The sequence below is a fragment of the Dermacentor albipictus genome, chromosome 1 (assembly GCF_038994185.2).
Source record: "Dermacentor albipictus isolate Rhodes 1998 colony chromosome 1, USDA_Dalb.pri_finalv2, whole genome shotgun sequence".
NCBI lineage: Eukaryota > Metazoa > Arthropoda > Arachnida > Ixodida > Ixodidae > Dermacentor > Dermacentor albipictus.
The window spans coordinates 523,101,300-523,123,686 of NC_091821.1; the positions used below are offsets into that span (position 1 = coordinate 523,101,300).

General features: G+C 44.4%; 1 protein-coding gene and 1 pseudogene across 1 annotated transcript; one reads left to right on the forward strand and one right to left on the reverse strand.

The window, feature by feature from the left end:
* Positions 1-14,149: 14,149 nt before the first annotated feature.
* LOC135908164 (uncharacterized) lies at positions 14,150-15,337 on the reverse strand. The gene is made up of 2 exons (XM_070531884.1): positions 15,270-15,337; positions 14,150-14,900 (listed from the first exon to the last, which is right to left on the reverse strand). Exons 1-2 carry the CDS (start codon positions 15,335-15,337, stop codon positions 14,150-14,152), a joined length of 819 nt encoding a protein of 272 aa, XP_070387985.1.
* Positions 15,338-15,904: 567 nt separating this feature from the next.
* Positions 15,905-22,322, forward strand: LOC135908163 (uncharacterized; annotated as a pseudogene).
* Positions 22,323-22,387: the final 65 nt, after the last annotated feature.

A 22,387-nucleotide genomic window follows, 5' to 3' on the forward strand; every position in this document is an offset into this window, starting at 1 on the left:
GTATGTCATATGATGATCTCTATCTGGGTTTAAAATACTGATACGTACATCATGCTATTTGGGCTTGTAGGCAACACAGTGAGATCTATCTGCTGCCTGCCAGTCTGGTAAAGAGTTCTATGGGTCAGGTAGGAATATATATCACTCTTAGAAGGACCTGTACAACCTATACATATTCCTAAGAGGCTATAGAAATTTCTATCAGTTTTTTTGCTGGGGTACTGATGTTAGGTTTTTAACTAGTGATGGCACTCTGGAGAGACATATAGTGGAGACATTGCCCCACTGGGCACGTGCAGCAGCTAAGCCCAGTGGGGGGGGAGAGATATCGACTTTGCGCCCGCTTGCGAGAGCAAGGATGACGTGGCATTGCGGCGGCGCCCTCTCCCTTCACGCAATATTTGGCGCGCTAGAGCGACGGCAGATGTACCCTTTCACCCGCTCTGCTCCGTAGAGGCACGCTCGCAATGTGGTCACAACCAATGGGATTTGAGGTTCCATTTCACTGAGACGACAGACGCTGCCTTTTTTACTCAGTGGGCCATTTGTTTAGTCTGTTTGAACAGAAACAGACCTGCCAGAGTTTGGTTGTTTCACGACAAAACACACAGTCATCAACAGAAAGTTTAGTTTTCTACGTTAAGTTCTTTGCGAGATCTAAAATGAGAAAAATCAAGGTCCTAAACACTCAGCATTGTGGCATGCCAGAAGTGACAAAAGACAGATTTGTTAATTGTGGTTGTTAACATAAAAATTGTGTTTAGTCATGAAGAAAGCATTCAGTGAATTTTAGTAATTGCATGTGGATCAATATTAAGTTAGCTTATTCAGGAGGAGGAGGCAGTGGCACCACGTAGCAGAATTTAAAACACTAAAAGCATCCATTCAACGCAAGAACTAAGTTCAATGGAGGAGATCAAGTTAGTGAACATGACAATATAGTTGTGTTTTTCATGAGAGACAAGGTCTTATGGAAACCATGTTGAAATTTGTTGTAGAAGTTTTGTGACACAATTTAGGATTATTATGGAGATTGAAATAAATGATGTTACAGGGAGGCTTGGCAATTGAGGCCAGCAATTGTTCCGCCCAAGTGTCTCTCATAATATTACTGCAGTAGATCACCATGTGCATTCTGTTCTAGAAGCTGAAAAGGTAATGCTATTCTGTGTAATGCATCTGTCGAATGCCGACAACAGTACGATGCTGATGCGGTGACAATGATGGCATGATCGACAATGGGATGACCAGTCTAGAGTCATCACGATTGAGGCATAAAAACTTTGGGATGATGAGTGCATGCATGGCAACGACTGCGTATATACTACACAGCGTGAAGGCGGCAGCATCCGACGGCGTGATATTACAAATAATTTGAAATGACAATGCAATGATGACGACAGATTGAAGACTGTGAATGGTGAACAATGATGCGTCCACTTGGCAACTAAAGAAAAACATATGAGGACAGCTAAGCATGTCTTATCTGAGTTGTGATTGCGAAAGCATTAATGCCCAATTGAACGCCGCTGAGCAGTCCTTCGAGTTTTACGCTGCAAGTGATGCACCCTAGAGCTAAATTGGGCCCGAGCTAGCAAGCAGCAGCAGCCTGCGGTGCCAACACCGCATGCCACCGACGTGCTGCATGACCAGAGACCAGGAAACGGCAGTGGCCACCAAGGCTGGCAGGCACGCGCAGCAGTTAAGCCCAGTGGAGGGTGCACCCTGGTGCACCCTGGTGCACCCCGGTCCGTATCTCCATGGAGATACGGACCGGGCGGCGACTTGCGAGAGCAAGGATGACGTGGCATCGCGGCGACGCCCTCTCCCCTCACGCAACACCTGGTGCACTATAGCGACAGCAGGTGTACCCTTTCACCCGCTCTGTTTCGTCGAGGTGCGCTTGTGACGTGGTCGCAGCCAATGAGATTTGAGGTGCTGTTTTGCTGAGACGACAGACGCCGGCTTTTTTGCTCAATGGGCCATTTGGCGCTTTCGCATAAATAATCGCTACAGAATAATGACGACGTGGTTATGTTGAGCTCGCGTTCACGCTTCATCTACACGGACCACCCTACCTGTGTACTTTTGGTACTGGGGCCAATTCTGTACCATGCAATACACTCAGCCATGGAGCACCCGCAATGATCACGCGATAGGCAAAAAACGCTGTGCTTTAAACATGCACCCATAGAGTGCCCCAATATTGCCACCAGCCGATCCGTGCATAGTGAAGCGTCCGCATGGCCGCGTTTGCCACGTGGCCGTGCTATGCGAGTGTGTGGCTGATATATCAATTGAGTAATCGAAAGACTGGTTCCAAATGCATTTACTAACCAATTTGAGTCCGCGGCACTTTTATGTGCTGCTTTGAATAACTGCGTGTGGTACCGCGGTTCCCGCAGTCGCCCAATGCATGTGGCGCGTACTTTAGCAGTAGCGCTCGGTGTGTTTCGACTAAAGCAATTTCATTTCAATTCTGCTCGCCACTCATGGCAGCTGTAGCTGCTTATAGTTATACAGTACTTTGGTTATAAAGTACAGTAAGTCTAGTTAATAAATTTTATTGGGATGTGAGGTTTTATTTTGTTAAATCGAGAACTTCGTCAAATTGAAACCACTTGATTAGATCACGCAACATGCCATAAAATTGATGCAAGAGCCAAAAATCTCGTTTTTGCCTACGTTCACACTTATTGTAGCAGTTGAGCATGTACTCTGCCTTAACAGAAGAAACGATTAAACATTTTTAAAAGCTATATGTCAGTGATACTAAAATCACCAGAACTCAATTAGACCATGCTACTATACCCACATTTTTCTTTTTAATTATGGCAAATCGGGCAAGATATTAGTTGATTCTAGGTTTTCAGTGCTCATGAATGTGACAGTGAAAGTATTGAATGTCATGTAGTGTAATGGAACGAAAACAAGGACACAAGAAAAAGCAAAACACAGACATAATTAGGCACTTGTTTCTGTGTTTCATTTCTTCTTGTGTTCTTGTTTTTGCTGCGCTACACTACATGCTGTTCCATGATGATCAACGAACAAGCCCACATGCCGCCCCCGTGTAGAGAACAGGTAATTTCGTTATACATTTAAACTTTGTTAAAGTAGGTAAAATCGGCAATTCGCTTCGTTATATAGAAATTTCCTTGTATTGATATTCGATCTGTTATGCAAATGAGTACAGTCGCCAATCAATTTTTGTTGCATGGAAAGGGGCCATGCAATTTTCCGAATTATTAGGCAATAAAAAAAAGCAAGTTTGAATGGGAAAACATTTTATTTTGACGAATATAGGAGTCAGTGATGAATGATACGGTTTCATGCCACGTTGATATCTTCACATCAGCGGTACGTACGAATTAAGTGACGCCATATGCTTTCGCGTGCACTCCGCCCCCAAAGCGTCGCCCGGTCGCACTGCGACGACGCTATCATGAAAAGCGCCAGCAGCTGGGAGCGAATGCTTCGTCTGCTTCTCGTTGCAACGGGTCATCAAAACTCGAGATTGCGCAACCTTCAATACTAAACGTGCGGGAAAACAGCTTACATGATGCCACGCCGTCTTGGCATGCCCGCTATTTCCACACGCAGCAGATTACCTCTAGAGCGGGGTGCGCGGCTGCGTATGCGCTCAGCCGCGTTTACAGCCACGCGCAGTAATGGCCGAGACGCGCGCCAACTTACCCCCCCACTTTGCCCCCTCGCGCGCGCTTGATCGCGTTACCGCGAGCTCGCTTTCCTTCCCCACTGTGCCATTGCTCGCGTGGGAAGGCCGCACTTACGAAGCCACCATCTTTCTTGTCTCACCCTCGCACCTAAAGCACAAGTGCGCGGGGCGCGATAGGATCTTATCGCACTTGGACTTATATGGAACATGATGCGGCTCCACGCTGTTGTTCTTGTCGCGCTGCACGCAGTTTGAGAGGTGCGTTTGCAAGCAGCCGCTTGTAATTCAATCATTTGACGATCTGCGTCCGCGGAAGTTACCATTGATTGTCTTGGCACTCCTCTGCGGCAGAAGCGAAATTTCGTTATATTGAAATTGCACACAAACACACTTCTTTACATTGAGGCTCTAAATGCATGGTGTTCAATGGAGAAGAGGTTATGAAAAGTTAAATACTTCGCTATATCGAGAATTTCGTTATACTGAGGCTTAACTGTATAGAGGGTTGAATTTATACACCTTGTTGTGCAGCTCCTTGGGTCATAGTTTCTATGACTATGACTCATATGACTCTGTATGTGTTGCGTATAAAATCTCTCTCGCCCCGTTTCCTTACCGTTCTCCTTTTGGAGGAGGCCCCCTCTTGATGCTATCCTTGTTCCACTCTTGGCCCACATCATTTCATAATCAAGGCATGTAAGGCCATAGTTCCTTATGTGATGCAGCTCTGACATCATGCGTACCATACAGAATTGTACGTGACCCTGAGCCCATGCATAACCATTCTTCTGATCAAATGTTAATTTTTAGACTGACATCCTTTCCTCTTGCATGACAGTTATCTCTGCTGTATTGTTGCTGCTCTCTCATGTATGTATACCAATCAATTATCTTAGTCAATTTCTTCTTGAACATTGAGTCCAATCTTTGCCAACTTAAGTGTGTTGAATGTTAATTTTTTAAGACGTCTTCACAATCTGCCTCCACCTCATCCATTTTAGCATCCTCAATTCAGTTACTTCTCCATCCTGACTTCTAGGTGACATTATTAAAATTGTTTAGGTTCCATACAGTATTGCTGGTCATGTATTGTCTTATAAGTTTATTAGACAGTGAAAATCTTCAACTTGACTGGAACCTGTTTAACATAAATATCATAATGCATCTTTTCAGTTTTTCCAAACTATGTCAATTCTGCTGATTCTGTGGGCTGTCCAAATTTTCCATGTTGGTGTTTTCAGTTATCATTGAACCAAGGTATCCGTCTTCTCTATGGTTTACCCTCAAGGCTTCCCTTTCATCTACTCTGAGAAATTGGCATGCGGCTACCAGATGTGGGCAGCTTGCCTCACAACACATGCACATGCTCAGCTACTTTTGCCAACCTTTGTGCTAGATGTCAATCAGCATGAGCGAAGCAGCGAGAATGGGGAATTATGAAATTAAGGCAGAGGTTCGAGCATTAAGGGAAGTCATACTTATGAGGTGAGTACATGTGAAGAAAAGTATTCAGAAATGTTGGGAATTTGCAGTTTCCTGTTTATTGGTCTATTAAACTCTCCCTAGCTATTTCAGCTATTTCATCATGTGTTGCAATTTTTAGTTGCAATATGTTCTTCTTAAGTGCTGCCACACTTACTACTAGAAGTTTGAGAACTTATATTACTTATTCACTTGGTTCATTCGTACCTACAAGCAGCAGTCTTTTCACTTTACATCAGCTATTGAATGTAATGCCCAGATATGTTCTCAGTCTACTTCAGTGGGAGTCACTAACACAGTGAATGATCATGAAGCATGTGTGTTCTTAGAAAGTGCCTTCATGTGATGCAGCTGTAAGTTAAGGTAGGTATGTGGCTTACATGAGAATTATTTTATGCCAGAAAGCACACAAATATTTGTGTTTATTTCTGGTGTTCTTCTTCCTTAATTACTTTCTTGATTCAGCGCATATATATGAAGCAAGAGATCTTGGCTTGTTCTTTCTTTACATTAGCAAACTACATTAATCATATAATAGCACACTTTACGTAATTGAGCACATTAAAAGTCACTTGGCGAGCAAAACACGTACTTGTGTTTTTGAATATCCCAGCTTAATGTTTTAGTGTGTGCAGTTTGGACGTGATTCTTGAGAAGCACTACATCTGCTTCAAGTATATGAGGTATAATTGCTTTTGCTTAAAAATAATCCTAATCTTCCTTGATAGCTGTCGTTTTTTTGCTAGACAACATAAGCATGGTGCTTAATTCCAAGATAAGTATGCCTGCTGTAACTGTATGCATCAGTGTTTGACTATTCGTTACCTACTATTCCTATTAGAAAAATGTATTTGCCAACCTCCAATTATTTGCATTGAAGTAGTGAAGAGTTTGACGGCAGCCTGTCTGGTTTGGTCAAAAGAGGCACGGTAAGTAGTTTAAAATTAGATGCTAACCATAAAAATGAAAAATAAGAACTGGTTCAACTGGAGCTTTGTTCACAATCTTTGCGAACAAGGCTTTCAAGTGGGAGCCGAAGCATCTATCTTGTATGCCCGATCTTCATTTGCTTATTATTATTATTATTATTTGAATTCATCTAGCACTCAAGAGGTGGCAATTTATTTCGAATACTACTCTTTGCATTTTGTTTCCATTGCCGAGTTTTTTTTTAATATACCTTAATGCACCACACAAGTACAACTCAAACATTTTCGTTCTTTCAAGGACGTCACACCTAGTGGAAGATATTCTGCACTAATATAATTATTTTGTGATTTCCAGTAAATACGTAGTCCTCATAAAAAGTATCTAAATAATCTTGGCCTTAGCGGTTATACATTAACCATGTAGGCTTCATCAGCTTCTGACATCACTTGGTCTTGGCAAACTTGTGAGCTGACAAGTTTGAGCATGCAGTCACTTTCCTCCATATTTGTTTCGATGAAGGCTTGCCCTTTGGTGCTACTCTGGATCCACCCCCGTTTCCTGCGATTACCACTACGGGCTTCAAGGCACACACCCTCAGGAAAACTTTTTATGCACAAACCTGGTTCTTTCACACTTTTACTAAGACAGACATTGAAAGCAAGGATGGCATAGCAGGCATGTTGGTTACAGAGCTACTTCATTAAATAGCTTTGTAAGTATTCATCTTGTGGACATTTCCATATCCTCTTCTGCTGAATCAGCTGGGGAAGCATGTCTCCTTCTCGTGCATACCCCAGCCCAGCCAATCAGAACTTCAGCAGCGGATGAAATGGACATTTCCACTAGGTGGACACGGAATACATCCCCTGTGCTCTGTCCTATCTTTCCACCCTTCTCCATGTATTTTACTCAGTAAACTACTGGTTCAGCATGTTGGCCACCTTAATCAATCTTCCTATAGCTCAGCACTTAAAAGGTATACAATACAAATAAGGCACTGTAAACCCAAGCAGTTAGGCTGGCGATTGCTGCTGTTATACACCATACAGGCAGATGCAATGGATTTATTGTAGCTTTCTAAGATAACTTTACTGAACTTTGAATTTAGAGAAGGCAGAATATAAAAACAGACTAGTATCTTTCTTATGTGCTTCACACCTCTGCTTTTTTGTGTTACTAAAATAAGTATGTTGAACCTAAATGAAGTAAAAGGAAATTGTCACACTAATTTTGTTTCACTGTCTCTTTAAAGGTATAGCAAGATTTTTTAATTGCATTACAAGTTGTTACTTGTTTCGAACTTAATGTTCATTTCTCATACTCCAATTGGACTACAACTGTTCCCTCATCCACAGCTATCAAGGCCTTATGGCAACTTTGGAAGCTCTCTGAACTGAGTAAATGCTATGCATTGCATTATTTCTTAATGCATTTTCATGGCTGCCTATAACCTCTATAGTTCCTCATTAAAGCCAGCATCTCTCTTGTGACCACATTTAAAGAGCTTGTGGTAACGTATGCCTAACAAGAAAGATGGGTACTTTGTAGTGCTAGTATGCTCTAAGTAAATTGTTTTATGCAAAGATTGCTGACATAATTGTCTGACAAATACTGCATCATGTTTGCTATTTTGCCTTTTGTTTCAATTTCACTGCATCTATACATTTTACCAGTACATGAGTAGGGTTCAAGGCTGTTCTTTAAAATGCTCATGAGCACTTATCATGATCAGTTCCCCATATAAGTGGTTTTGCTGATGAGAATACAGAAATACAAGCAAAATTGACATGGAACCGATATATAGATAACGTCTGCATGACTGCCTATCAAAAGTTATATTTTCTGAGAAAAAAAAACTGGAACATGTATCGCGTAATGTAAAACTTATTGCATACACCGCCTTCATTAGGATGATACTAGAATATTCAGCCGTTGTTTGGAGTCCCCATCAAGTGACGCTTAAGAGGAAGTTGGAAAGGATACAGAGTCTGGCGGCACATTTTATTTGTTCGACATACCGAAGGAAGGAATCGGTCACGCTTATGTTACAGCGTTGTAACTTCTATCTTCTTGAGGTACGTAGGAAAAAATATAGGCTGAAGGTGCTTTATCAAATAATGCAGGATCAACTTAAGATTGATAAGCTCAAATATCTACATGCTCCAGGAAAAAGATACCCGCGAAATAACCACGACTACGTCATGAAGCCGGACCGTACCAACAGTGATACATATCGATACTCATTTTTCCTGGATGCGATAGAAATGTGGAACGAATTGCCAAACGCTATTGTTAGCCTAAAAGATGTCACCGACTTTAAAAATGCTGCTGAGGCATATTTATGGGAGTTTTCGATTTAGTTTTGAAGTGCCAAGTGATATGTGCAACTTGATATTCATTGTACGTATTTTGATAAATGTCAGAAGTGTGCTGAACAGCATTCAAGTGAACATCTTATTCACTGTGAATTGACAAGTGTTAAGCAACTTTACGTACACTGACAGTGTCCATATTTGATTTATGTAATTGTATTGTCCTCTCTGTTATGACCCTCTATGAGGGTTGACAGTATTAATAAATAAATAAATAGACAACGAGGAATGTGGGCAAGAACACTTTATTTTCAGCACACATGTTTTTTTTTAAATGAACGGCTGTTATACTGCTAAAATCTGCACATTTAATAAAAGTACACTGCTCTGCTTCATCACTCCATGCTAAGTGCAAGTATCCTGTACCAGGGAGTCAAACCAAGACGTGGGATGTTCAGTCTGTGAAAATAAAAACGAGTTTGAAACATTAACGTGCAAAAACTAAAGCACACTCAAGAAAATAAACACAGCACAGGTACATATCCAATGAATCAGAATTACCTTTGAGAGCAAACATATAGTTTCTATGGCACAGTGAAGAAACCTTATTCCTCCGGCTTTTTTTGAGCGCGAGAAAATATGAAAGTGCATGCGTTCTCCCTATATTGTGTATCTGTCACCTTTTCACACACAAGAAAGATGGAAGAAATCAACAGTTCAGAAAAAAATGGCCGTGTACACATTAACTGGCTTACGAGGTCGACAAACCAACGGTTCAAAGCACCACAGCCACGTCCGAAATAGCGCCGAAGGCCGGCCAGTACACTTAGGCGCCTCGGCGCGCGTAATGTAATAGGAGACGGCAGGTGCACGCGTACACCATTAAGGAACACATATTATATATGTCGGTGAAAGCGGTCACTCTTCAGTTCTGACATGCTTCACCGAGTAACACTAGTCTACTGCGGCGAAGCTGACTTCAGGACGCCGATTTATTCAACTCGTCTAGCGAGGCAGGTCCGTTTATCACGCTTGGCAGCGTTTGACATTTTCTGCATTAATTTCGTTTGTTCTTTTTAATTTTCTTATCACAGTGACCCTGTATCACGCAGTAGCAGAGCTAGTGCAGCGTCGTAGCTGCGTTGGTAAGCGTGTATGCATGCAGCAGGCACGGCGGCATTGGCTCTTGTTTGTAAACTTCAAGAGACGCTCTTCCGCGCAGCGATGCCATTTGTATTATTAAAAGAATGCAGGTTATGATTAAATGAGCCGCAGCAAAGCTATAAAAAAGCAGTAGTAATGCTGTTCTAAGATCCTCTCGCTCGAGCGAGATGGTCTTAGAAAAAAAGCGCGATGTAACGCGATCTGACGGAACAGCTCGTCATGCCAGTGTTTTCTTACGTCCTCGTTCTTACGCGCACCCTCCCCTGAATCAGACTACTGAATGGTTCTGTGCACGCACTGACGATCCTGATGGAGGCAATACCACTCACATGAGCAGCTCCATATAAGACGTCACGGCCCATTTCACATGCCGGCGGCAATTTGACACGGCTATGAGGCAAAATATGCGCACAAGGTACCTAATGGTAACGCATCAAACAGCTCACAGCCCCAATCCTTTATTACACGCATATAGCGTGGAAAGATGAATTACTCACTCACTAAGTGGGCACGGAATACGAACCGCTTCGCAGCGCAGCCGGCTCCGTAAGACAGACGCCATGAAAATGAGCGGATGTGACATCACGGGTTATAGCGGACGTGACGTCATGGGTGAACGTAGGCATTTCGGGCACCTTTCGTCTGCTGTGCCCCGGGCACAGCAGACACTGCTGTCACCAGTTACCGCCTTGGCCCTAAACCCAGGCATAAAGATCGATGATGCTGAACGCTATTTGCGTTCATAATGACGACGAAACAATAAACTTACTAGCAAAGAGTACAATATCTCATTAGCAATGATACTTTTGCCCTATTTTTATGCAATAAGAATGCTTCGGTAATTGTAAGAAAAAGTTCATAAAATAAGATGGGTGGATGGATGTTATGAGCGTCCCCTTTGGAACGGGGCGATGGCTTGCGCCACCAAGCTCTTGCTATTATGCTGCCTAATATCCTACCTAGGTTAACCAATGAAAAAAAAACACTATGAACTATCACGTCCAAATTTTCTGATACCCTATTGCGAACTGTGCTTTTGTACGTCTCCGTCCTTTGTCGTTTCCCTACTTTTCTTCCACCAATCCTCCAATCGCCTCTTACTGATGTCTATTGCGGACCTGTTTGCTTTACCACTGCTCCCGCTGAACCCAAGGGCGTCGTGTGTTCGTGTCAAGATGGATGGATGGATGGATGATTGTGGCTCAACCCTTTGAATCGGGCGGCGGCGACGCGCGCCACCTAGCCTTTAATCGTTCTATATGCATGCATACCTATGTATTTACTCCTTTACTGTTGCGTTGATATTGTCCACCAATCAGATAGCCTCCGTTTAGTTATTTCTACCTGTTCAAAGTTACTTTCACTGTCTTTAAAACCCAAGGCTTTGAATAGTTCCCCGTTAGATTCAACTGCAGGGTGAAGTTGTTTACAAGCAAGTATCAGGTGTTCCGCTGTTTCCTCCTCCTCTCTACACGCCTCGCATACCAAATCTATCTCCTGGTATCTGGCTCGGTACGTTTTAGTCCTCAGTACACCTGTCCTGGCTTCGAACAACAATGAGCTTCCCTTAGAGTTATCGTAAATATTTTCTTTGGCTATTTCTTGCTTAAACGTCCTGTATGTCTCCAATGCCGATTTGGTTTGCATCTCTGTACTCCACATACCCCTCTCTGCCTCCTTAACCTTTTTCTTGACAGATGATTCCTTACTTGTTCCCCCGCTACTGCCCAAGTATTTGCTTGTCAATTTTCTAGTTCGCTTCCTCCACCTCGTGTCAACATTCCTCGTGTATAAGTAACTGAAAACCTTCCTAGCCCACCGAATTTCCCTCATTTTTCTCAATCGCTCCTCAAAGGCTATCTTGCTACTAGCCTCTCTGCCCTCGAAAGAAGACCATCCCAGATCCCCCTGCACTCCAAGATTTGGTGTCTTGTCATGTGCTCCCAGAGCGAGCCTACCCACCCCACGTTGCCTAATTTCCAACTGTTGCCGGGTCTCTGTTCTAATACATAGAACCGCATTGGCAAAAGTCAGGCCTGGTACCATTACCCCCTTTCATATCCCTCGTACTACCTCGTACCTATTGTAGTTCCACAGTGCCCTACTCTTCATAATCGCTGCACTTCTGTTACCTTTAGTCGTTAGATATTTTTCGTACTCTGTCAGATACTCAATGCCATTATTTATCCACACCCCAAGGTACTTGTATTTATCGACTATCTCCAGCGTGGCCTTCTGTATCTTATGCTCGCCGCAACTGTTATCATTAAAAATCATGACTGCTGATTTTTCTTTGCTAAACTTCAAGCCTAATCTGTCTCCTTCTGTACCACATATGTCCATTAATTCCTGCAGATCTTCTGCATTGTCAGCCATTAATACAATATCATCCGCGTACATCAGTCCTGGTAATGACTGTTCAATCAATTTTCCTTGCTTGAGAAATGATAGGTTGAAGCCGAGTCCGCTTTGCTGTATTTTGGCCTCTAGACCTTGTAGGTACAGCATAAACATCAGAGGCGACAATGGGCACCCCTGCCTAAGCCCCCGCCGAATCATTACAGGCTCCGAAACCTGCTTTTCCCATTGTATAATCACCCGGTTACCTTTATAGATATCTTTTAAGAAATTGGTTACTCCATCTTGCACTCCTAAAGTTTCCAGAATGCCCCACAAGCCCTCTTGAAGTACGCTGTCATAGGCTCCCTTGATGTCCAAAAAAGCCAGCCATAGGGGTCTGTGTTCCTTTTCAGCTATTTCAATGCACTGTGTTAGCGAGAACAGATTGTCTTCTAGCCTCCTATGCTTCCGGAACCCATTTTGTAGCTCTCCAAGTACCCCCTCGTTCTCTACCCATGCCTGCAGTCTGTCCTTTATAATCTGCATAACCACCCTGTAAACCACTGACGTCACTGTTATAGGCCGGTAGTTATTTATGTCAGCTTTGTCCCCCTTTCCCTTATATATCATTCTCATCCTACTTAGCCTCCATTCGTCAGGTACTTTACCATCCACTAGAATTTTGCTCACCACCTCCCTCAAAGCTTTCTTAGATTTCGGGCCCAATTTCTTTATTAACATAATTGGAATACCATCGGGGCCTGCCGATGTGCTACTTGGTACCCTCTTCTCCGCCCTTTCCCACTCCTTTTGTCCAAGCGAAAGCAGTGGGTTGACCGGGCTATCCCTCTCCGACGTACTGCATGTACCATTTGTCTGTTTTGTAAATTTTTCCCTCATCATGGTTCCTATATGCTCCATTGCCCCCTCTCCTTCTAACCGAGTACCTTGAGCTGTTACTATATACCTCTGCTCTAGGCTTGTCCTATTACCCAAGGAGTTCAGATGTTGCCAGAATTTCCTAGCTGCCTGTTTATCTTTTTATTGCTTATTTTTGACATCCATTGGGACCCTTTTGTCTTGATTTTCTCGTTGATCAAATAAGATGCTTCCCTTTTGCATTTTATGTAGTTTACCCATTTCCTCTCTACTTCTGCTTCTCCCTTACTTTTGGAATACCTGTGTTCCCTGGAGGCTTCCTGACGTTTTTTTATGGCCTTCTTAACCTCTTCATCCCACCAGCTCTTGAGTTTTCGTATCCCTTGCCTTGTTTTCCTGACTCGCGCCTTACCTAGCTCACGTTCAAATAGTCTCATTAACTTTGGGTAAGTCCAATCAGTTTCAGTACCCTCTGATATTTCCTCTTCAATTTGTTTGGCCGCTATTTCCACTTCGTCTTCTGAGTAAAAAATCACATCTGGCGTTTCCTCGCGCGTCGTTCGTGTTTTAGTTTCCCTCTTAAAACTCAACTTAATACGTTTGTGGTCGCTACCTATACTTCTGGAGCCCTGTTCATCTATAATCATGGCTCCTAATCTATCGTACATCCTATGTGACATTAACGCATAATCTATTGTCGAGTGTCGACCCCCTACCTCCCATGTTATGGTCCCGTCACACTTTTCAGTAGAGTTACAGACAACTAAGTTAAGCCTCTCACACATATCCAGCAGCATGTTACCTGTGGAGTCTGTGTGCCCATCCATATCTTCAACATGCGCATTCATGTCTCCTAATACAATTACTTCACATCCTTTTCCCAGCTCATTGATGTCCGCTGCTATACAGTCCAACATTTTTTTGTTTTCCTCTTTAGCATTTGATCCTGTCCAAAGGTATACAAAGCCAAGAAGTGTTTTCGCCCCTGCTACTTTTCCTTCTAGCCATAAATGCTCCATGCATTCCTGTTTGACCCTTTGCCAATTTGTATTTTTATGAATGAATGCTCCAATCCTCCCACCCTTTCTGCTACCCTGCACTCTGTTGCAGTATTCCCATGCATAATCAGGGTTACAGGGCGGTTGTTCCATGTCCCTAAGATGTGTCTCTACAAACCCATAAACCATTAAGTTCTCCTGCCTTAGTTGTTCTTCGATTTCCTCCCATTTTAGCCTATTTCTGCCACCTTGCATGTTAATGAACCCTATGTCTGACTTAATTTGGCTCTTGCGCTTATTCCTGTCACCTCTCCTACAGTGCCGATGTTCGCGTGTTTGTGGCTCCTGCTTCGAATCGTCCACGCCTACACTGCTTCTTTCAGGGCTCTGGGTCCCCCTAAAAAAGCTGTTGCCTGGCGACCCATCCTGGCCCCTATCCTTTTGCCAGTGGCACCACTGTAGTGAATACCATCCTGCACAAAAGGCCGGAAGCCGATTCCGTACACGTCCCTGTTGACCTCCATCACGCTGTACCCGAGTCGTCCGCTCAGACTCCTAATGACCCGATTGGCTTCAACCACCCTCCTTTCTACCTGGTAAGCCTGGCCCTGGACCTCTGGGATAGTGCATATGGTCACATGCACCCTCCCGGAGGCCTCTCTAAGCTTACTCAGCCCAGTCTCAATGTGCCTCTCAAGGTCCTGGCTTCTCCCCTTAAGCACGTCATTGAGCCCAGAATGCATAATGACCAAGCTGTCGCTCTCCGTGCTGACCCCAACTACTTCCCGCGCCTTGGTCATTACTTCCGCCATACCCTTGCCCGCTTGCACCTCCACCTGTACTCGCCCGTCCGCCTTCACTCTCGCCATCACGCCCTGTTCGGCCCTCCCCACATTGGAGTCCCCTATCACCAGGACCCTTCTACGTGCAAACCGTTCGACTGCAGCCTGTGCCTGCTGCCCCTCCCTTTGCGCCCGCTGGCGCCCCTGTGACTGCAGCGTCGCCTCACTCGGGGCGCGTTGTGCAGCTTCACTATAACTACGCCGTTTGACCGGCGGCGAGCTGACGACGGCTTGCTTTGGCTCCCTGCCTCCCACTTCGCCTGTAGGGTCTACCCTACTTTCCGAGTTTTTGCCAACACTTTGTTGACCTGACTCGACCTTCTCCGCTGCCCGCGTCTCCAGCGCGTCGAGCCGCCTTTCCAGTTCGGCGCTCCTTTCTTTTTCTGCCTCAAGCTCGGCCACGGTCCTTACTAACTGCGCGGCCTGGGCCGCCTCCACCTTGACAAAATTGTCAACTTTCGCCTGCAGTGCTACCTGCTTCTCCTGTTCCTCCCTCAGTTCTGCCTTAAGCTCGTCGAACTTAGCCGCCCAATTCCCTTCCAGTTATTGGACGGCTTCCCTGACGCCTTCGCACGACCTGCACGTGAAGCTAGACCCCTCCGCGTCTGCTACATTCTGGAACTTAGTTTCGTCGAGGAAGCACCATCGCAGGCACTCGTCGCACTGCACTTGCTCCCCGTCCCCCGCGGCCTTCGCGTTCTTCGATTTCATCGCTAGGCCTTGTTCCCGAGGCCCAACGAGAAAGTTCGCCAAATCACTCAAGCAAAGCCGACCTCGACCGCTATCCCAAACTAAAATAAAGAATTATCACTGCCTACCCCATGCAAGAATCTGAGGAGCTAGCTGAAAGAATTAACGAAGCCTATAGGTCCCTCCTACCAACTAGGCCCAACGGGGGAGCCGCCAGACCTAGACAAAGCCGGTGCGTTTGCTACTCTTACCAAGAATTAAAAATTTGCGCCCCTACTCCATGCAACAGAAAATACTTCAAAACACTAGCTATGGTGGCTAGAGGGGGGTAGTGTGACGGGCGCCTTATCCGCGCCGTGGAGGAGGAGCGCGCGGAACGCGGTGAAAATTTAGCCACCGCTAGGGGCGCTGCTGTATTCACAGGTGCCACGTTTGCGACGGCCGGCCACTGACTAGGCTTCGCCGGCTGCGTTGACGCTTCCCTATCGCCTCTGTCGTTGTCTGTGAAATTTGTGTGCAGTGTTCGGTCGTCGGGTTGCCACACGAGGAATGGACTCTTCAGATTGAGACTGTTGGATTTAGCGAACCATGCCGTCAAGCCACTCAAGTACGTGCTTCGTACCTGGATGCAAAGGCGGGTATCGATCTTCCTCGCAAAAGTTTCCTGTGTTAAAAGCACCAACTAATCTATTGCGAAGGGAGCAATGGGCCCGAAATATTAAACGGGCTGACAACGAGCTTACCAATGACAGCGTGGTTTGTGAACGGCACTTCGACGAAAGATTCATTGAAAGGACCTACCGGCACACAATCAACGGTGAGGTTGTAGAATTGCCTCGCGATCATCCGCGTCTGAAAGAAGACGCCGTGCCTACTGTGTTCCCTGACGCACCTAAGTATTTTACGAAGAAAGCTCCGATGAAAAGGAAAGAGAAATATATGTGAGCAGCGTGGACCTGTTGCAAAACGGCAAAAGCTTAATGCAATCAATAGAAGACGCCGCAGCGCACACGCAGCTACGCCAGGAGCCAGACATACCAGATATCATTGCCTCAGATAAGCAGCAGGCCGTGGAACTTGAGCATGTGTCATAATCTCCGCCTACCTAATGCAACATGGAATAAGGTAACGGCTTCCAAGTGAACGTGACAGTGTTTTCTTCGGAGTCTGTGCTCTCGAAGGCGAGCAGGTTGACCACATTATTGCTGCCCAAGTTAGTGAAATTCAAGTCGGAAAGCAACCAACCGGAATCATTGTGTTGCTGTATTTCTCAGGGGCCAACTGCGCTCACAGTGCACTGTTTTTTCGCCGGAGGAAGCGCAGTCAGTGCTCGACAGCACACATGCACTTGTATTGTGTGGAGGCTGCGGCATGAAATCAGAGAAGCAAGGACGATATATATCGTTTGCTGGGTGTTACTTTTCCATCAAGTGCACTTACGTATGTGAAAGCAAAGGCCCCTGCATTCATTGCAAACACCTGAGAAAACTGCTGCAGAATGAACTTTCACGAAAGCGGCGGAACGGGGGAATATCCAAGCGTCTGAAGAAGCATGCTAACACACGCCGCAGCTTGCGTACTGCTCAGAAAAAACTGCTGAATGCAGAACGGGACCTAGCAGCGATGCGTCAGGCAAATCAACAAATCGCCGATGAGGTGCTTAGCGCCCGCATTAAAAGCTTGCCTGAAAAGCAACACATGGCTGTCAGGGCCTGCTTCCAGGCTGCTACAAGAAAATCAACATCTGGGATGTTGTACGAGAAAGAATGGATATTAGAATGTGTGCTTCTGCGGATGAGAAGCCCTAAACGGTACGAACAGCTCCGTAAGCAAAAAAGTTATTATCTTGCCCAGTCGTATACGAGACGTCATTGAAGATATGTTAGAAATTGGGGATCTTGATGGGGCTAGGTCTACACTGCAGTGTCTGAACACTGACCACAGTAGCTACGTAATTGAGAAAAGCGATAGCCGTCTTATTTTTTACATTGCTGGCTATGTTGCAAGAAATTTCAACAAAAAAAGCTGCTGCACTGAGTGCATTTCTACCCTTGCCAGAAAGAAACCAGAAATCGGAGTGAAACCAAACAGTGAACTGGTCAACCACTTTGACAAGGGAGGATTGTTGTATCCTTGTGAAAATCTGGCCAAACTGGTAGAGACCCTAGAGGATGCGTTTACTTTCTTTTTTTCTGCTGAAAAACTGCATTCCTTCAGCATCCATGATTTCATGCAGTTCTTATAAGGCATCAAACTGGGTCGAGTTGGCTGTGATGTTCACAGCAAAGAACTGACGGCAAAAATAGTGCAGTTTTACATACTCACACGTATGGACTTCTTGACAAAGGCTTTAAATAAAGACAGGACTGCCCAAAGGGAGCGACAGAAGCATTTGAAGTTGAGGAGGTGCAGGTAATTTGAGCTCCCCAGAATGTGATGAAAAAAACATGTGATGAGAAATGTGTGATGAATAAACATGTTTTTCAACTTCCCTTACGTGTATTGAGTGTGCATATAAAGTGTAGGATAGTGTATAAAGGAGGGAAACAGTTAAAAGATAATAAATGAAGATGTTCGGTGTAACAGACACCTGACTATAGCATTGCAATTTCTACTCTAAAATATAAGCTCTCCAAGCAAAAGGGAAAGAGAAAATTAGATTTAAATGATTTGAACACTGAACAAAACCTTTGTGAGCGAAAATAAACGCTACACGCGAACCATTGCTTCTTATAAGAGAAAATATTAAGCAGTTTACACTCCAAACAAAGCGCACAGAGAAAAAAACACTCAAAACAGTTTGACTATGCGCTCAGATTAGTGGATTAATTCAGATGAATTTGGTGAAACATGTCGAAACCGGTCAATGCTGAGAAACATTCAATTATAAACTAAATGCCAGTTGCGTCTATCAGAAACGTGGTTTTTGTTTACGTTAAGCAGCATCATTTAAAATTTCAAACGCATCTGTTTCAACGAACTAACAAAATGACTAGTTCATGCCCTGTTAACGCGACCTGTAATTATTGAAAACAAGGTGAAAGTAAACACATGCGGCCCAACGCGAAACCGGCCAGCGCCGCTGGCACCTGCCACGCAGCCAGCGCCGTCTACCGGGGCCGCCATCTTTCATCACAAATTTGTGCACCCCTCCGCTCTCGCCCGTCACACTACCCCCCTCTAGCCACCATACACTAGCTAATAAAGATAAAAAGGTACAATTAGCTACGAACGAAGTCGCTGAAGCCTCGACCACAGGAGCCTCCGTACCGCCGTCCGCACCGTCCAAAAACCCGCACCGGGAAGGATGGATGGATGGATGTTATGAGCGTCCCCTTTGGAACGGGGCGGTGGCTTGCGCCACCAAGCTCTTGCTACTATGCTGCCTAATATCCTACCTAGGTTAACCCATGAGAAAAAAAAAAACACACTATGAACTACCACGTCCAAATTTTCTGATACCCTATTGCGAACTGTGCTTTTGTACGTCTCCGTCCTTTGTCGTTTCCCTACTTTTCTTCCACCAATCCTCCAATCGCCTCTTACTGATGTCTATTGCGGACCTGTTTGCTTTACCACTGCTCCCGCTGAACCCAAGGGCTTCAAGGAGGCCAGTGGTGCCTAAATCGACCGCTGGATAGATGTCTTCACATTCTAATAAAATATGCTCCGTCGTTTCCCTAGCTTTACCGCAGCAAGCACATGCTTCTTCTTCCTTCTTATATCTCGCTTTATACGTGCGTGTTCTAAGGCATCCCGATCTCGCTTCGAAAAGTAATGAGCTTCCCTTTGAGTTATCATAAATGGTTTCTTTCCTAATTTCGTTTTTTCCCCTTAAGTAGTTACTCATGGCAGGTTTCTTTTCCATTGCCGCCACCCATGAGATTAATTCAGCCTCTCTGACTTTCCGCTTGACCTTCTTTGTTGCTGTGTTGCCCACCCCACAGGCCGCATACTTGCTGGTAAGCTTCCTAGTTCTTTTCCTCCACTGTGAATCAATGTTTTGCCTGTACAGATACCTGAACACTCTCCCAGCCCATTTACTTTCCTCCATATTCCTCAGCCGTTCTTCATACTCAATTTTACTGCGAGCTTCCCTCACTTCAAAACTAGTCCAGCCCATATCCCCTTGCACAGCTTCATTTGTAGTCTTCCCGTGAGCGCCCAATGCGAGGCGACCCACTGACCTTTGGTTCCCGTCGAGTCCTGATTGTACCCCTGATTTAAAGCAAACAACCGCATTTGCAAAAGTAAGTCCTGGAACCATTACCCCTTTCCACATACCTCGGAGGACCTCGTACCTATTGTATCCCCATAGCGCTCTGTGCTTCATTATGGCTGCATTTCTCTTCCCCTTGACTGTTATGGTTTTTTCCTGTGTTTCCATACCCACTGGACCACAGATCTCCAGTGAATGTCCAAAGGACGTCCTACAAAGGATATTTTGATGTCCGTCGGACATCCCTAGAAGTCCCGATGATGTACTACGGATGTCCATAGGATCGTCCGACGCAAGAGAATTGCACATCCCACGAACGTCCATCGTACATCAAAATCAAATTTTCGGACGTCCGCAGGACCTTTGAAGATAATCCCATTGGAGCACCAGCGTCCTACAGATGCCCAGCGGAGATCGAAAACGGGACATTCGGACGTCCAAGAGATGTTTAAATATGGATTATTCTTATTGCATAACCCGGAGTGCATCCCAAGGACATTTTTGCGAGGATGTAGGACGCTTCTGGGACATTTTACCAATCGTCCAAAGGACGTTTGTGGGACATTTGGTTGGGGATTGAGGATATCCACAGGGCGTCCATATTGATTACAAATTACCAGAATTGGGACTTTCCTCAGAATGGGCCCTACAGTGCAGCAAGCCTGCTGCAGTTTACATACCATTAACAAAGTAAGCTGGTTTTGTGATGACTTGTAGGCAATGATGAAAAGGAACTGCATGGCTCTTGAAGATCCATCCCAGCGGTGAATTGCAATTCAAGTTTATTTTGCATCTATACATGTACAGATGACAGGAGTACAGACAAAAAGCCAAATGAATTCGGCTTGATAAGGTCTGTACCCCCTACAGAAATGGCACCGTGCACAATAAAGAGAACACAAACATAACATAATGGATAAACGAGAAAAAAAAGGTGAACATTGTATAACAGAAATGCATAAGGGTAAAAAATGAACAATAGAATGCTGCAGGAAATTATATTACAGAAAGTGAATAGTATAAAATGATACAAATAATACAGCCTTGAAATTCACATCTATAAATAGTAAGTTATATGCAAGCAGAGAAAATTGGTTAAGCATTCATGGCGTCAGTGTATACCAGAGCAACACAAAAAAATCCAGGAATCCAATAAGTCAACCACATATTTTTGTCATGCAAAAGCTGAAGTACCAGGAGATAAGCCAGGAATGCAGCCCACCACATCTCAAAGCACGTTAAATGAAGGCTGCAGTGCAACTAAGCATTGTGCACATGGTTCCCTGCTACGCTAAGCAAATACATTACATACAACTTGATAAAAATGCATTAATTCAAAACATATAGACATGCAACCTATACTTTGTGCTAACAGGGACGAAGCTACAGAACTAAGTTCTGCAGGCTGCTGAATCGTTTGACAATCTCATTAAAAATACAGCATTTATTTCAATAGAACAGTTGCAGGAAGATCAGTCGTTGAACTCTAAAATGCACTAACAGTTTTTAGTAAAACCCATCAATGCAAATAAAACTCGATAATTTCATCATACAAGTTCAGCTATTAGGAGTTATTTATACCGCACCATGGTTAGTAAACGTGCACATTATTCAAACTCTTTACAAATGCACTTTGGGTAGCAAGAAAATTTAAGAATTCGCAGTGGGACCACTATGGAACTTATCACAAGGCTTGCTGTGGGCTCACTGTCGTGGTCGCAGGCACATCAATGAAAAATTTGCTGAAATGTTTAGATATGTTATCCACTTTAAGTTGCCAGAGCCTTTCCCTAGGCCATATTCAGTAGTTACATACACAAACACGAGGTATGCTAAATTAAGATGCCACAACTACACTAGGCAATTAACAAAATTACTCGAGGCTAGTTCAGTGGTCATATATAGACAAACAGCTGCTGTATGATCATCCATTTACACTCTAAAAACAGTTGCATCCTTTGGGGTGCATATTTTCCACAGAACAATAATCGTCATCTGACTTGCCTGCATTTCCTTTCTTTAACGCAGCAAGCCCAGTTCTTCCATGTCACAAACGGCATGCGCATTATCAGCATGACAGAGCATTCTCGACAGGAAAGTAATGAGCGCAGGGTTTTCAAGGAAAGGCAAGTAAGACAGATGACGATTATTGTTCTGTCGCAAATTTACACCCCAAAGGGTGCAACTGTTCTTAGAGTGTAGAGCAAATGCACTGTGCATCCATAACAAGTTCTGGCAAAGGTAACCAGAGCAAACATCGACACTTTCGTGTGTAGTGACAATACCATTTCAGTTGAGCTAATAATTCGCAGATGCACCTCGGCCAGTAAAAGAACTTCAAAAGCCCTATGCAAGCGTGGGGGGTACAAAGGAAGTTTCTAGGAGGGCTACTGTGGGCTGGCTCACTTCAACGGTCGCGGGCCCATAAATACAATATTTACTGGAAAGTTCAGAGGTGTCTTAGCCATGACGGAAGCTACTCCACTTTCTGCAGGCTTCCTTCAGCGGTTGCACACAGTAGAAGTACTAAATATTTTATAGACACACTGGGCATTAAAAAAATTACTTAAGGATCACTTAAGCAGTTGCAAACACGAACATTACTGGAGAGTTCACAGATACAAAAGCAGTTACAAGACACTTGCTTCAACACAATACCAAACTGATGTCACAAGTACTAGAGTTACAAGACACTTGCTGCACTTGAGTGGTCACAAACATAAATTCACCATAAGTGAATTTGTGTTTCTGTTTCTTCTGCTTCTGTTTACTTGCTTAGAGGCTTGAAGGCCTCTAAGCAAGTAAACAGAAGCTGAATGTGACCTCTCCGTGGCCACAGCCAAATATTTCTG

Coding starts and splice junctions, on each gene's coding strand:
- LOC135908164 (XM_070531884.1), bottom strand. CDS start 15,337: ATGAAATCGAAGAACGCGAAGGCCGCGGGGGACGGGGAGCAAGTGCAG. Junction 14,901..15,269: donor TGCGACGAGTGCCTGCGATG/GTGCTTCCTCGA, acceptor CTCGGAAAGTAG/GGTAGACCCTACAGGCGAAG.